Raw genomic sequence first — 17,750 nt, forward strand, 5'->3', positions numbered from 1 at the left:
TAGTAAAATATTTTCCCCACAACACAAATGATAAAAGTCACATAAAACTGCAAAATGTGGAATAGTCTTGCTTATAAGAATTTCCTCCCTTCAATGAAGTGCTTGCTCTAATTCAACTTGTTAAAAATGTTTAAAATGTTTCTTGAAGTTTACAGAAAAATATATTTTTAGTTGACAAAGTTTATTAGGATTCAAGGAAAGAAAGCAGACCACCAATGGTAAAATCTCATCTGCAAACAGTCTAAAAGAAAAGCTATTTATTTAAAAAGAAAAAAAAGGGAGGAGGACCAAGTATACTGAAGTCATTTATTTCATAAAGCCAAAAATAGTTCTTCCACTACCAACTAAATCATGTGCTATACTTTACAAGCTTTTCATTACCAAGCAAAAGAGACAGACAGACATGGGAGTTTTTGCCAACTTTTCTCTCAGTTAACCAGAAAAATAAAATTACCTGAATGCAGTCCAGTCATTATACTTTTACCATAATACTGCTATCATTGTGCAATAATTTGTTAGAAGAAGAAATAATACAGAAGTATGGGCTTCGTATGAAATAGAGGGAAAAACAAAAACAAGTATAATTGTGAATTACCTCTTTATCAAGATATGACAATACAGACTCTGTCTCATTCAGAAGGGCAACACTGCATTTCCCCCTGTTGAAAGAGGAGAAAAGTGAATAAATAAAGGCCACCTCACCCTCACAGTGATGATATATACAAAGTTAGGAATATTCAAAATGTAAAGGTGGCATTGAGAAACTAGATGGCTTTTAGGAAAATCTATGTATGTATATACTTGGACTCTCTACCATCTTGGTTTTGTGTAACCTAAAAAATAAGGCTGTGTTTGTAGACATTTATTGAGAGGCTAATCTGGGAAAGGAACAGTATTAGGCAGTAAAATCCTTGTAACATAAAACACTTTATAGGTATTTCCTAATTTTTCAAGAAAAAAAAAAAGAAGAGTACAATGCAATCTTCAGACTAAGAGCTAGTTTCTGAATCTGTAAAGAGTTAATATGAGGTAATTTTATACAAGGGATTTTCAAAGACATCACCATACAAACCAGTGCCTGAAATAACCTTCAAATTTTTAAAGTAGCCACTGCATATGAGAACCTAAAATAATACACATTCACATCAGGATTAACTAACTTACATTTTTTGAAACTGCTCTAAAGTCTAGTTAAAATTTAAATACAAGAAACTCCTATAGAGCAAGGGGCAAATAAGATTCATGGACCTTGAAGTCTCATGGCATTTACCTTTGATCATAGCTGGGTGTGTGCTTGGAAAAGAAATGTCTATTTTAAAAAAGGCTTACAGGACATGGAAGCAACCTAGGTGTCCATCGACAGATGAATGGATAAAGATGTGGCACATATATACAATGGAATATTACTCAGCCATAAAAACAAACGAAATTGAGTTATTTGTAGTGAGGTGGATGGACCTAGAGACTGTCATACAGAGTGAAGTAAGTCAGAAAGAGAAAAACAAATACTGTATGCTAACACATATATATGAAATCTAAAAAAAAAAAAAAAAGGTTCTGAAGAACCTAGGGGCAGGACAGGTATAAAGACGCAGACGTAGAGAATGGACCTGAGGACACGGGGAGGGGGAAGGGTAAGCTGGGATGAAGTGAGAGAGCGGCATGGACATATACACACTACCAAATGTAAAATAGCTAGCTAGTGGGAAGCAGCTGCATAGCACAGGGAGATCAGCTCGGTGCTTTGTGACCACCTAGAGAGGTGGGATAGGGAGGATGGGAGGGAGATGCAAGAGGGAGGAGATATGGGGATATATGTATATGTATAACTGATTCACTTTGTTATAAAGCAGAAACTAACACACCATTGAAAAGCAAGTATACTCCAATAAAGATAAATAAATAAATAAATAAATAAATAAATAAATAAGTAAGTAAGTAAGTAAGTAAGTAAGTAAGGTAAAAAAGGCTTTTCTAGACCTGAGAAAACGCAAGGTTATTCAGGTAGTTGTACTTATTACCACTTTTAAAATTATCCTCCCAGCTTGAAAACTTCAGTATAGCTACAAATTTGACAGAATTTTGATAGACTATTCAAGTTACAGATATTGGTCAGGGCTCACAAAATATTTTTAAATGTCATAATGTCATTTGATTATCTAAACAGAAGTCACTACTTGCTCCCCATGAAATAACATGTAAAAACAAATGCATCAAATATACATTAAATAGGAAGCTTGTTGTTGGATTATCAGAGTGAAATACAATTCAAAGGAAAAAATTACCAAAAGCAAAACTTTTGTAAAAGTAAAATATTAACACATAAGTAAAAAATTATAGTTTACTAAACGTTTTGCAACTGTATATTCCTTAAATCTAAAAAACGATTTCCTCTCATCAAAACATCTTTCTCTGTTAATCATCTTAGGTTGTTATCACTTCAAAAGATTTCTCTCAGGGACTTGCCTGGTGGCGCTGTGGTTAAGAATCCACCTGCCAGTGCAGGGGACATGGGTTGGAGCCCTGGTCCAGGAAGATCCCACATGCTGCAGAGCAGCTAAGCCCATGCGCCACAACTACTGAGCCTGCACGCCTAGAGCCCGTGCTCCGCAACAAGAGAAGCCACCACAATGAGAAGATCGTGCACCACAACGAAGAGTAGCCCCTGCTCACCACAACTAGAGAAAGCCCGCTTGCAGCAAAGAAGACCCAATGCAGCCAAAAATAAATAAATAAATTTATTTATTTATTTAAAAAAAATTAAAGATTTCTCTGTGAGCATGTGGTATTCCATATTATCCTGTGAAATCTCTAATTTGATTACCAGGATCTATAAAGGTTTTCTGATTCTCTAATATATTTTATTCATGCATATTACTGAAGCAGAAAAATTAACATTATTACTTCAATGCATATAACAACACATAAAGTCAACAATTACCTGACAAGCTCTTACAAAGGACAGAATTACGAGCAGGGAAATTGCTCTGTTGCTGTTACTGCATCTACAGCTGCCATAGAAGAACCTCTTATGACCTGTGAATACATGCTCACACATCCAAGAGTGTTTAAGCAACAAACGGGATTTCCAAAAATAGTTTCATTTACTTCTCTTGCCTCAATAACTGCTGACAAAGCAGTATTTCTAACATTTAATACTTAATCACCTAGAAAAAATATATTTTTTAAGTTCTCTAAAGTCAGGTTTTTTTTTTTAAATGGAGAGGAGCAGATGCTGTAAATGTTATTCTAATAGATACCACTTGAATTTTATAGGATAACAGACACTGAAAATTCATAAAAAGAATATAGCATAAAGTGGCCTCCATACTGTCTGAAATGACAAAAGAATTTAATCACTAAACCATTATTTTCATATTTATATCAGGAGATAAGGAAACATTGATTATACTGTTTTAGAGGCACAACATGATTACAAAACCAATAGAAGGATAGATATCCCAATCAATCTAAAATATAAATTATTTTTGGAAATGTAGATTTTATGCAAAGAGGAAAGGATAATAGGTAATTTTAGTTCTCAATTTTTCTTTAATGTAGTATATTGTACCTTTTCCCCCATTAAAAATGAAAATGTGACACAAATTTTCATGTACATATATTAACAGCTAACAAAGTAAGAGGTTGAGTCAGAATTATTTTATGAAGTAAATATGAATATGTAATTAACACATGTACCACCACGCCAAGAGTTGTTGATAAAAGTAGTTTAAAAAGAGGTTTAAAGTGTTGGCTTCCTTTATGCTGAACAAATCTTGGCTCACAGGAAAAAGCATGATAAATTTTAAGCTAACGGCAAACTAAAGGAACTATTATCAAATTCTGAATATAGGTAACCCAATTGTTTTACCCTGAACCTCAAGCAATGAACCTAATTGTAACTTTGTATGGGGACAGATGATTACTAGACTTATTGTGATCATTTCATAATGTATGCAAACGTCAAGTAACTATTTAGTACACCTGAAACTAACATAATGTTGTATGTCAACTATATTTCAATTTTTAACATATGCAAAAACAAACTATTTGCCAGTGTGGCGGGGGGAAGACGCTTAACATTCTCAGCCATTAGGAAAACGCAAACTCAAAACCACAGTGAGATACACTTCACAGAAAACCACAAGGATGCCTACAATGAAAAACACAGATGATAAGAAGTGTTGACGTGGATGTGGAGAAATTGGAACCCTAATACTTTGCTGGTGAGGATATAAAACTGTGCAGTCACTTCTGAAAGCAGTTTGGCCATTCCTCAAACTGTTAAACAGAGGGACTTCCCTGGTGGCACAGCGGTTAAGAATCCGCCTGCCAATGCAGGAGACACAGGTTCAAGCCCTGGTCCGGGGAGATCCCACATGCCGCGGAGCAACTAAGCCCGTGCGCCACAACTACTGAGCCTGCGCTCTAGAGCCCGTGAGCCACAACTAATGAGCCCACGTGCCACAACTACTGAAGCCCACGCGCCTAGAGCCTGTGCTATGCAACAAGAGAAGCCACCGCAATGAAGAGTAGCCCCCGCTTGCTGCAACTAAAGAAAGCCCACACGCAGCAACAAAGACCCAACACAGCCAAAAATAAATAAATTAATTAATTTAAAAAAAAAAAAAATGTTAAACAGAGTTGCCCTCTGACCCGGCAGTTCCATTCCTAAGCGTACGTAATACCATGAGAAAAGAAAACATACATCCACACAAAAACCTGTGCACGGATGTTCACAGCAGCATTATTCATAACAGCCAAGAAGTGGAAACAACCCAAATTTCCATCAGCTGATGAATGGGTAAACAAAATGTGTAGTTCTGGTCCAAGTCCAAAGGCCTGAGAACCAGGAGTGCTGATGCTGTAAATCCCAGTCCGAGGGCAGGAGACCGAGGTCCCAGCTTAGTCAGTCACACAGAGAGAGAATTCTCCCTTCCTCTACCTTTTTGCTCTTTTCAGATCTTCAACTGATTAGAAGAGGTTTCCCCCACGCGGGGGTCGGGGGGAGACAATCTGCTTTACTCAGTCTACTGACTCTAATAATCTCTTCCGGAAACACCCTCACGGACACACTCAGAATGCTTAACCAGATATCTGGGCCTCACATAGCCCCAGTCAAGTTGACACATAAAATTAACCATCACAATATCTCAATAAAGTTATTATTAAAAATATATATAATATATATATATTATTCTTCAAAACTGTCAAGGTCATGAAAAACAAGGAAAGACTGGGATACACACCAGAGGAAACTATGGAGACATGATGCCTAAATGAAATGTCAGGGTAAATCGTGAAACAGAAAAAGGACATCAGAAAAAGAATGGCACTATCTGAATAAAGTCTGGAGCTTATTAGTCAATAGTAATACATCTATGTCAATTTCTTGGCTTTGATAAAGATGTAATGATTATATAAATCATCAACATTAGGGGAAACTGAGTGAAGAGTACACGGGAACTCTCTGTACCATCTTTGCAGCTTTGTTTGTAAATCTAAAAGTATCCCAAAATAAAATGCTTCTTTTTTTTAAGACCCCCCCCCACAAAAAAAGGGGCATTTGTGTCATTGGTCTTATGAGTCTTATATTAGCCACAAACTGAATTCTGAGCATTTTTTCATGTAAAGAACCATGCCTGGTTCTGTGATTGGAAATTCAGCAAACAGTTTTATACAGCATTTAATCCACTGAATACAATGAACAAATTTTTAAAAATTAATGAAGTTCAAAGATCCAAAATGCTTTCATAAGCTTACATTTCTCAACAGCAGCAGTGTAAGATAGGTCAAACGAAAAGATTCAAAATTCTGAGGGAAATTATTTCCAAACCAGAATTATATGCCTAAACAAATCATGAGTCAAGTGTGAAAAACATTTTCAGATAAGCAAGGACTAAAATATTTTACATTTTAGAAGACTAATCAAAAGGAAAAGGCAAAACAATTATTAACTCCAAGGAAACATAATATTGTACAACAATGAACTATGTGAGGAATATTCATGCATTCATAAAATACAAATACTGATTATTAAGTTAAACAAAATTGTGATATACTGGAAATACAAAGGAAAGGGAATGGAGAAGAGAAAGTGAAGAGATTTCTAAAATTTTTAGAAATGAACAGTAGCAGTATCAGAGTAGTATAAATGCCAAGGTCAATCAGAGAAGTTGAAAATGATTGCAAGGTGGCAACCAGGCACATGACTGCCTTGGATATTACCAGCTAGCTATATATTGGGTTGGCCAAAAAGTTCGTTCGGGTTTTCCCGGACAGGTTACCAAAAGCCCGAACGAACTTTTTGGCCAACCCAATACATACGTACGACTTCAAAAAATATTGAAATTTAAATTTGAAGTGAAGGGGGGGGGGGTCCTAATTAGATAAAGTGCATAAATTTGCACGAATATTATACATACCAAGGGAGCAATAATTATTTATGGTGGCACGACAACAAGTTTTCTCAACCTTGGCATTACTGACCTTCTGGGCCAGGTAGTTCTTTGCTGCAGGGGCTGTCCTACGTGCACAGGACATTTAGCAGCAGCCCTGGCCTACAGCCACTGGATGGCAGGAGCAGCCCCACACCCAGGTGTGACAGCCAAAACGGTCCAGACTTTGCCAAATGTCCCTTGGGAAACAAAATTGCCCCTGGTTGAGAACACTACAGAGCTGATGAACCATGGTTTTCTTAACTGTATCTTAGTAATAAGTATTTAAGGACTGCCTATATAAGCAAAAAAATATAATTTTATGAATTTTTAGATTATAAAAAGGAGGAAGAGGACAAAGAGCAAAAAGAAATCTAGAAACTTTCAAATATTTCTATTCAAAGATACATTTTCTGCTGTTAATACGATGAATACTTTAACAGATGTTTACAAACAGAAGTTAAAGGAGGCCTCCAAGAAACAAAACAAAACAGAAACTGGAACATCTGTGTGAGTAGGTAAGACAGAAGAATGAAAAGCCAAGAAGAGAAGTTTGAGCTTAATGTGATAGCTCAATGGATTTTGTGAAGAAACATGACAAGCAGTGTTTTGGAAAGCCCCTTCCGTTTGTGGCATGTGGAAAGAAGCAAAGCAACAAGTTATTATTAACCCATGATCCTGGAGATCTGGTAACAAACATGAAAGAAACTATCAAAGAGGAATTCAAGGGGAAAAAAAATCCTCTCTTGGTGCCACTTTTCCCTTTTATAACTAGGAGAAAATAGAATGTTCAAAAGAAGGTGCTAGGATTAGGAAGCTCCTCTTCTCCATGACAGGATGACAAACAAATTGTTTTGATTACTAGGAAAATCTCACAAGCATTTCTTTCCAGAACCATGTGGAACACCAGTACTCGGGACAATATGTAGGCTATCCTGTGATACAGCCCAATGCATTTCTGCATTATGATTTTAGTTGGAGAAGAAAACACTTCAACCCATAGGGTTGATCATTTCAAAGGAAAGATTACATAGTATAAACACAACATTCAAGAAAAAGTGTGCTAAACATGTAGACTTTAAAATGTTAAATTGTGATATGATTTTTCCCCAGTTTCTGTGTTCTTCCTCTAGTCCTCCTTCTCCTTAGCAATCCTAAGAGCCTAAGCATACTAAGTAAATAACTATCTTTATGTTACATTCATCTCTTAAGTAGCACTACTTATAGTCTCAATAGCACTCTTCTGGCTAACTTAAATTTTGTTTACAGATACGAAGAAAACTGCAAAAATCTAACATCTTAAAATAAAAATATTGGCACAATGAAATGTACAGGAAGAAAACTGCCTTTGTTTGAATTTTGTTTTAAAGATTCCAAGTAAATTTCTTTAACGTTAGTAGCCAAACTGGAGAGAGACTGCTAATCCACAGTGGAGTTCTATTTTATTACTTATATACTTAAAACTTAGCATTACTACTTATTTATCAATAAACATAAATCTGTAAAAATTGGTTTTCTCTGAAGATTTTTAAAAGGCCTCAACACGGACTTCCCTGGTGGTCTAGTGGGTAAGACTCTGCGCCCCCAATGCAGGGGGCCCCCCGGTTTGATCCCCAGTCTGGGAACTAGATCCTGCAAGCATGCCACAACTAAGAAGCCTTCGGGAAGGGAGGGGGGAAGGGAAGGGGAGAGGGAGGGAGGAAAGAAGGGAGGGAGGAATAAATATATTTTTTTTAACCGTTAAGCTTTAAAAAGAAATAAATAAAATAGAATAAAATGATCTACCAAATATCCTCACCATTGAGGCATCCCTGAAATTTCAGGATACAATGGATTAGAGAATTCTAAGATTTAAAAGCTGGAAAAAACAGGTAATATGCAGAGTATGGAGACTCTATGTGATATAAAACTACTTTCAATGACAATAGATGTTTGAGGACAATGGGGTTAGTCATCCTCAACCCAAAATTAAATTCCAAGCCAAACTATGTATCACATGTGTAGTAAAAATTATCTATGAATTTCATTCCAGAATAGCATAGGAAGTATTAAAAAATATGTAAAAGAGAGGTTGAGTCTGATAAAGTTGATAGCCTCTGCTGTAAGTTGTTATACACTAAAACATAAAACTAAAATTAAGAGTCATAACCAAAAAACACAGAAGCCTTCCAATTAGTATATGAAGAAGAACAGTATAATTAGAATATCACCACTCTATAACAACTGTGATTAAAGGAATTCCAGGCAATAAGCATCAAATAAATGCCAGTAACATCCAGAAATGAGAGATTATATACCTCCTAATGTACACCACCACCTATGAAGAAGTTTTTGTCTCTTGTACTTCACTCTTCCCCACAGAGGAAGGAGGCAGGGCAGGAGGAATGAAGGAAACCACGTCCTCTATTACCAATTCACGAGAAATATGAGGGAGAGGAGAACATGGTTGAACACAGGGGGATACAATCAGCAAAATCCAAACGGTGAGAAACAAAATCCTCAATTCATCAACAAAAAAATAGCGGGGGTGTGGGGGGGGAGCGAGATAGGGAGAGACAAAGGGAAGCCTTCATTTATTTTCCCCTAGGGCCACCCAACTGATTTGGCACCATATACCTTTCTCCACTACACTGTAAAGGCACCTTCATCAAATATCAAGTTGTACTATATATGCTGGTCTGTTCTGGCTTTTCTATTCTGTTCCACTGGTTTATTTCACAATCCACTTACCCGTACTACCCTACATTAATTACTGTAGCTATACAAGTGTCTTAATATCGAATGATATAAACCTCTAACATTTTTGTTCTTCAAGACTGACTTTATCAATGGTTCTCAAACTTTTTGGTCTCAAGATCTCTTTAAGTTCCTAAAAATTATTGAGAACCTCAATGAACTTTTGCCTTTGTGGGTTACATCTATCAATATTTACCATGATAGAAATTAAAACTAAAAATTTAACATCAATTAATTAATTTAAAATAAAAATAAACATATTAGCAAATATTTGTTATTAATAATTACTATATTCCCCCCAAAAAATTAACGAGAACAGTGGCGTTATTTTACATTTTTGCAAATCTCTTCAATGTCTGGCTTAATAGACAACTAGGTTTTCACATGAGTAACTAGTTTACTTCATTTTCAAAGAACATCCATCAAATACTCATGTCTCAATAACCACAGTTCGTCTCTCAGTGGTTATTTCAGGCAAAAATGGTGTTCCGTGAAAAAGGTAGCTAGTTTAGCTCATATTTCAAACAAGCCCATGAGTTTTTTCTCAAAATTATCATCACACTTTCATATGCAGCAGAAATTATTTATGCATACTTCCCATTTCAGCACACGGAACATTAAAAGGATGTGTAATCTCTTTTTTTTCTTCCAGTTTTATTGAGGTATAATTGACATACAGCACCATATAAGTTTAAGGGGTAGAGCATAATGATTTGACTTACATACATCGGAAAATGAAGATGTGTAATCTCCTGAAATAAGGGAGAAGTGATGGTTGCACAACGTTGTCAGTATACTGAATTTTTTATACTGAATGCCACTGAATTGTACCCTGTATACTGTACAGTGGTTAACATGTTGTGTGAATTTTTCCTCAATTTAAAAAAAAAGGCATTTGAGACTTATTAAAATTAATAAATTGTACTGTTTTGCCAAGAACATTCTTAAGTGGAACTTGTCTTTTTTTTCTTTTCTTTTTAATTGCAAACGCATACAATACAGTGACGACTATAGCACAGTTTGGTGACACTGCCGTGATTCCTGCTGACTTGGTGCCAGCAGTTTACCCACCATTGCTTTTGCACATGATTTTGTTTTTGCAAAATCAACACGGAGAAAAGGCAAATAACATCTTATGTTGTTATGAGAATAGTTTTGATCTCACAAAGGCCCTCTTGAATGGGTCTATGGGGACATCCAGAAGTACACGAAACATGTTTTGAAATGTTCTTGGTCCTTTCGATTCCCAGAGATTTTGGACTCAGCTTCTCAATTTATACACAAATACACATACACAGACACACACACACATACACACACAACTCTGCTAAGCTTTTCTTTGGAATTACATTGAATCTTTGGATCAATTCGGGAAAAACAGACTTACTGTCATTTATTTACTTAATCTTTAATTCCTTTAGCAATACTCTGTAATTTCTGTGTGGAGTTTTTACACATCTTTCCCTTTTTTTAGACATCTTTTATTTTTTTTAATTTATTTTTATCTTATTTTTGGCTGCGTTGGGGCTTCGTTGCAGCATGCGAGCTTCTCACTGAGGTGGCTTCTCTTGTTGCGGAGCACGGGCTCTAGGCACGTGAGCTTCAGTAGTTGTGGGACGCAGGCTCAGTAGTTGTGGCTCACGGGCTTAGTTGCTCCACAGCATGTTGGATCTTCCCGGACCAGGGCTCAAACCCGTGTCCCCTGCATTGGCAGGCGGACTTTTTTTTTTTTTTTTTTTTTTTAATTTATTTTATTTATTTATTTTTGGCTACATTGGGTCTTTGTTGCTGCACACGGGCATTCTCTAGTTGCGGCGAGCGGGGGCTACTCTTTGGTGAGGTGCACTGGCTTCTCACTGCAGTGGCTTCTCTTGTTGCGAAGCATGGGCTCTAGGCGCGTGGGCTTCAGTAGTTGTGGCTCGCGGGCTCTAGAGTGCAGGCTCAGTAGTTGTGGTGCATGGGCTTAGTTGCTCCGCGGCATATGGGATCTTCCCGGACCAGGGCTCGAACCCGTGTGTCCCCTGTGTTGGCAGGCGGATTCTTAACCACTGTGCCACCAGTGAAGCCCTAGACGTCTTTCTTTAGATTTATTCCTAGGTGTTTGATATTGTTTGATGATACTGTAAATAGTATCTTTTTAAACTTAATTTTCTAACTGACCTCTCTTCACACCATATGCATAAAACAGACCTAAATATAAAAGGTGGAAACTTCAAGAAAACATAGAAGAATATCTTCATGATCTTAATTAAGAAATCTCTGCCCATTATAAGATCGTGACACTTGGATTGGTTTTTGAATGAGCACTCTTTCTGAGTAACAAAGTATTCTTTTTTTGGTTTTTGGTTTGTTTGTTTGTTTTTTGCAGCTTGCGGGATCTTAAGTCCTGTGCCGTCCCCCTCCCCCACCCCGTCCCCCCGCAGTGAAACCATCAAGTCCTAACCACTGGACTGCCAGGGAGTTCCCCAAAGTATTCTTACTCTAGATTCATTCTGCTCCTTCATATATATCAAACCTATCAGGCATGTCTATTAATGTCTCAAGAATGGAATTTTTCCAGCCTTTATTTAACTGTCCTCCTCCCCTCCTCCTGCTGTTCCATCATTCATTTTCCTACCAAATTTCTCACATATTTAAAAACAAACCAACCAACCTAGAAAGAGCAAAGATGACAATAGCAGCACTGAAGAATAAGCACTGCTTAACGGGAGGAAGCTGCACACAAGGAATGTAGCTCCTCTGCCATTCTGAGTAAACTCCAACAATGTGCAGCCCAAATCCAAAGAATGCACATAAGATTAGGAATGAAAATACACTGAAGATACACCAAAATGTCAGTGCTGCTGGGTGGAGGGATTACAGGGGTGTGTGTGTCTTTTTTGTGTGTTTTTCCCATTTCAACAATAAATTATAATCCTTCCATTATCATAAAATAAACAATAAAAGTTTACTTTTAAATTTTAATATGCAGTGATGTTGAGGAAACAGCAAAATGGGCATATTCATAATATACTGTGGTGGGAATATAAACCGACGGAATAATTCTTGAAGGAAACAGCATTTTGCAACAAAAACATTTGGAAAATGTACCCCTAAATTAGAAACAGGTCTGCTATCAAATGGTAACAGTAGCTAACGTTTCTATTGTACTTTACTACTACTGGGGAAGGGAGAATAAAGAGGAGTTTAGTTTTTAGTAGATTCCCATCTATTCTGTCTTCATCAAAACCAGCCAGGTGGGCTTCCCTGGTGGCACAGAGGTTGAGAATCTGCCTGCCAATGCAGGGGACACGGGTTCGTGCCCCAGTCTGGGAAGATCCCACGTGCCGCGAAGCAACTGGGCCCGTGAGCCACAATTACTGAGCCTGCGCATCTGGAGCCTGTGCTCCGCAACAAGAGAGGCCGCGATAGTGAGAGGCCCGCTCACTGCGATGAAGAGTGGCCCCCGCTTGCCGCAACTGGAGAAAGCCCTTGCATAGAAACGAAGACCCAACACAGCCAAAAATGGATAAATAAATAAATATTTTAAAAAAAAAAAAAAACAGCCAGGTTGTCACAGAAGGCAGGGGATTAAAATGGATGCAAAACGGCATTTTCCCTCTCTAATGTCCAAATGTACAAACTTTTAAATAATACTTTTTCCATTATATATCTAATGTGTTTTCATTTCAGACAAAGTAGAAATATAGAAAAGCATAAATATGAAAGTTGCTTGCATTTTCTGATAGTAGTGCAATCCTGAAATCTATCAAATACCAAGTTCCTACTTACATCTGTGATGCTGACTCATATTTATGAATGAAAATGACCTCATTTATTTGCAAAAAGATCTTTAACTAAAAAAATAAAACAAAACAATTCTGCAATAAACATATCAGTATATATATTTCTACACACTTACATGAGAACCTCTGTTAGATAAAATCAAAAAAGTGGAATTGCTGGGTCAAAGGATATTCACACATTAAAGTTTGATTTCTCTGATTATATTAACATTCGAATATAGAAGAGTTATCTATTTCCCCACCCTCATCAACACTGAGTGTTAAGACAAGAACTTCAGTATTCCATCCCCCAAATACCTCTTGTTGGCTAGAAACTTTTCCGTTTCTCCCTTTCTCATGGTTGCTATATATGGTTTATAAATTCATTTTGTTTGGTGACAAATAATATGTACACAAAACAGATTTCCTATCCTCTGCTTAGCCCTCCATGTAAACGCTTGATGTTGACTCTGAGTCACTCTCCCTCAGAGTCCTAAGCAACCTGTGATTCCATGTATCAATCTTTAATTTTCATGAAAAGAGAAAGGCACACAATCTAAAACTTCATTTAAGGTCAGCAGTAATTGAGAGGAGATTATTCTACTATCTGTTGATGACTTTTATTTCCTTAACAAACAAAAATTTTAAAAATGGAAACTATGCAAGCTTCCAAGTCTAACTGGCCATTGAGTACTGTGCTCCACAGCAGGCAGGAAAAAGGAGAAACAGGACATACTAAGGAGCTTCTAGAATCTCACACTCTAAGGTGATGTCTGACTTGAAGAATCTAAAAATTACATATATGAAGAACCTATGAAATTATATATAAAACCCAAGATTTCTAACAGCCACTAAAGATACTTTTTCAACTGAATTAAGAAAGCTCTTCATTTTGGAGGGCAGGAGACAATGTAGAAGCAACATGGCATCACTTAAACCAAGAAAAGTTCACGACAAACTGTGGTTGCAGCCAGTCTTCTATGAAGCAATAATGGTGATTATGGTGATGATGATGTTCATACTCTGGAATCCTAACCTAAAAACTGTTTAAGAGGAAAAGAACGTAAGGCTTTCTCTGAAGCATACTGCCATTAAGAGACTGCTTGAACACTATGTGCACCTAGGTCTTCAAGACCTATTCTACTACTGACACTAAATTTAGGTTCTGGAAGAGCTTCTTTGGACTTTCTTGAGGTGAAATAATGAGGTAGACAGGACGCTCAACAGTGATGCTCTGAGCAAGGGCCAGGTCTAACGACATGGATATAATGGTTTCTCTATCACCACTCACTCCTTGCGACAAGACTTGGAGATCAAATCATCCAGTCCAAAAGCCCTTACTATAGGACACACTGAGGCCACTAATCAAGAGGTACCTAAGGAAATGCTTTTAAGACACAATGAAGCATAACTTCCAAGGCTGTAATCCAGATCCCAAGGTTGGCAAGCAGGAAAAGATGGGCTCTGTTTAAATACGACTAACTAGCTACACCAGAGGCAGGGAAGAGGTATTAATCACTACACATACAATGCTGTAACTAGCAGCTTTTAAAAAGCCAAGCTTTGTGTGTTCAAGATGAAGGAAAAATGGCATTGGACCATATATAAGACACATCCATAAACTTAAGCACCCAATCAAGTAGGCAGTTCCCAGTCGCTATTTATATCTCTAACGCTGTAAAATAGTATAGTTTGTATGCTTGACTCGGTTTTTAATTTAGTTCTGCCCATTTGACTTGAGTAAATAGAAAAATTATGTGAAAAAAATAGAAAATCAAAGAGCCTATCTATTCAACAAGCTTCTAAATAGCTGTCTTTCTGTCTCTGATGTTTTTTAACACTTAGAGTCATGTATATATCATAATATTGTATATTTGCAGCCACATGATCTGAGTTCAAGATCTGAATCTGCCATTTAAAAGCCGTGAGACTGAAAAGTTATTTAACCTTTTTGTGTTTCAGTTTCCTCATCTGTAAAATGAGGATAATAACAGGACCTACATTACAAAGTCATTGGGAAGATCAAACAAAATACATGTAAAGCAATTGAAATAACACCTCTCATAAAGGTTCAATAAATGTTAGAATTTTTAAAAGCCAAGTTCAATAAACATGGGCTCTATATAACTGAACACAGTATTCTACACACACACACACACACACACACACACACAGTGACAGGTCTAGCAGCTGGCATAACAATAAATTTTATAGTGCTTTATATCCCACACAGCATATAATCTATTATTAATGACCTAAGGCACTGTGCAAGAAGCATGCTGTCTCTCCCCTTCACCCCAAAAAGTGTTCCAAAGGAATTCTCATGTTCAAATCCTATCTATCCTAACAAGACAGATACAAACAAATCCTCAACAAGAGAGAGGTGAATCACTAACTCTACCCAGAAAAGTCCTGGTCCTATTCATTCTCTTCCAATGAAATCAGAAGGAAGGAAGAGTTGCCTCCCTGCCACTTTGGGAAGCTTGTAGCACCCAGTTAGTATTATAGCTCACAAACTACAAAGGACCTCAGGAATGCCTCAGTCAGGTTTTCTCCTCTGTTCCATACAGCACCAAGGAAATTCTGGGCACTTAATAATGCCCCTAAGGGCTTCCCTGGTGGCGCAGTGGTTGAGAATCTGCCTGCCAATGCAGGGGACACGGGTTCGAGCCCTGGTCTGGGAAGATTCCTACATGCTGCGGAGCAACTAGGCCCGTGAGCCACAATTACTGAGCCTGCGAGTCTGGAGCCTGTGCTCCGCAACAAGAGAGGCCGCGATAGTGAGAGGCCCGCGCACCGCGATGAAGAGTGGCCCCCACTCGCCGCAGCTGGAGAAGGCCCTCGCACAGAAACGAAGACCCAACACAGCCATAAATTAAATAAATAAATAAATTAATTAATTAATTAAAAATGCCCCTAAGAATAAAAAACCAGTATTCATCAAATTACCCCTCTTTGCTGCCAAAGAACAATGGGACTTAAGTAATTTTCTCCTGTTAAAGCACAGATAAATAGGGCATGACTTCAACATTAGCAAAATGTCAAGATCACGCCAACGTGCACTTGTGCTACATCAGCATGAGGGCTGGTTAGCACAGCTTTGTGCTTTGGCTGGAGACTGCCCCTAAATCCATTCAGCTGTTTGAAAATGAGAGCCATAAATGAGAAAATATGGCTCCACACTACTCCTTCTCAACTTGGAGAACAAAAAAATTAAAAAAACAAATGCTTCAAATGTCTATATCTCTTCCTCGTAATTCAAAAGAATTGCCACCAGGTAAACTCCTTAAGTTTACAAGCTGGGGAACGCTGTCTTATTTATCAAGCAGTTAGCCAGCTCCCTAATTGAGAATATACTCAGGAAATGTGTTCAACATGACTGAATGATCGTATATTCTATATAATTTCTATGTTCAACAAAGGGGTGTCTTGATAATTACATTTCAATATATTCTCTCAGTCCTTATGACACATGAAAAATACTTCACTAGTTCTTCCATTCCAAGCAATCTGTTAAAGGAAACCAACATTACTTATAAACAGATTCCAAGCTATCAGGAGGGTAAATTAAAAATATACTTGCGTGTTTTGGATACATTTTTAAAACCATTTGTCAGATTCTTGTTCTGGCAAGAGTCTTATGACTGGCCACATAACTTCTTGAGCTTAAAATGAATCTTTATATTCTAGCTTCTTCCAATTAAGTGATAAATGCATATGGCTCTTCAGCATTTATTAGTTACCTATATCTTTAAAACAATTACAAAATATGTTTGCATGTTTCATCTCTCTGAGCAAAAATTAACTTACTTTCCTATTTCTTGAAATACCCCTATTTTTAGGTTGAATACTATTCCCACATTATCTGGCCTGATTATCTTTTCTAACACAGGACCTAAGTCACACAGAACATACTAACTCTAGCCAATCTAAACACAGTGTCCCCATTTTTACATACTTTCTTGAATCTGATTATTTTCTAGTTATCAATATACAATAGAATTTTTCTATAACAACAGAAATCTAATATTCTGTTGTAGTTGTTGTATCATAATTCATTTAACCAATTCCCTACTAATGGACATTTACTTTCAATTTTATACTACTAAAGGCAATTCTGAAACAAAAAATAAATACAAGATAAACACAGTGTCCCCTAAAAAACCTAAATAAAGCAATGATATGATGTTAACTACTGAGGAGGATCAAGTTATCTCTGAAAAGATTTGGAGAAAGGGGATTCTGGTATCTTTGTGATACACTTCTTGCCTTAGAAGATCTCTGTGTCCATTTCTGAAAAGAGAAGTATAAGAATACACAAAGGTCTGGGGAGTTGGGGCATGTGTGTTTGTGTTACAAAGACCAGACTGGAGCTTCAGGAAGTCTCCAAACATGTCTGAGCCCAAAAAAGACAGACTTAGATACAATACCAACATTCAGAGCTAAAGAAGAGGGGCCAATTTTTTTTAAATAAACAGTTAATACGTTTTATTTCCACATATAAACAGTTTTTAAGACAATAATAACTAGTGAAGAGTTGAATAAAAGAAGTAAAGACTGTGAACAACAGTTGAAGGAATTCCTTTAACGTTAGGGGACAAAAACACTGCATCCTGGACACAGGCTGTTCCCTGCACACACCCATGCTTACCTGTTCCCTTTACCTGAAACATGCCCCCCAATCTCTCGAAGGCTGAGTAAATGCCAACTCCTTCTGAAGTTTTTGAGTTCAAACATTTTGTTATACCTCCAACAGGCACCTATTACAGACAGCACTCAGAAAGAGCTCAATTGTATCTATGCTTAAATCTTA

General features: G+C 37.1%; 1 protein-coding gene across 5 annotated transcripts in view; it reads right to left on the bottom strand.

Annotated features, from left to right (window-relative positions):
• MTA3 (metastasis associated 1 family member 3) overlaps positions 1–17,750 on the bottom strand; it is a 158,298-nt gene that overhangs the window by 91,029 nt on the left and 49,519 nt on the right. For all 5 annotated transcript variants that reach the window (XR_014254271.1, XM_082427753.1, XM_082427752.1 and 2 more), the window contains exon 5: positions 596–659. Coding sequence is in view for 4 of the 5 variants with exons in the window: in XM_082427753.1 (XP_082283879.1) it covers positions 596–659 (64 nt within the window). In the remaining variant the exon portion in view is untranslated. The remainder of the gene's footprint in view (positions 1–595; positions 660–17,750) is intronic.

The sequence above is a fragment of the Balaenoptera physalus genome (assembly GCF_965194825.1).
Source record: "Balaenoptera physalus genome assembly, chromosome: 15".
NCBI classification, from domain to species: domain Eukaryota; kingdom Metazoa; phylum Chordata; class Mammalia; order Artiodactyla; family Balaenopteridae; genus Balaenoptera; species Balaenoptera physalus.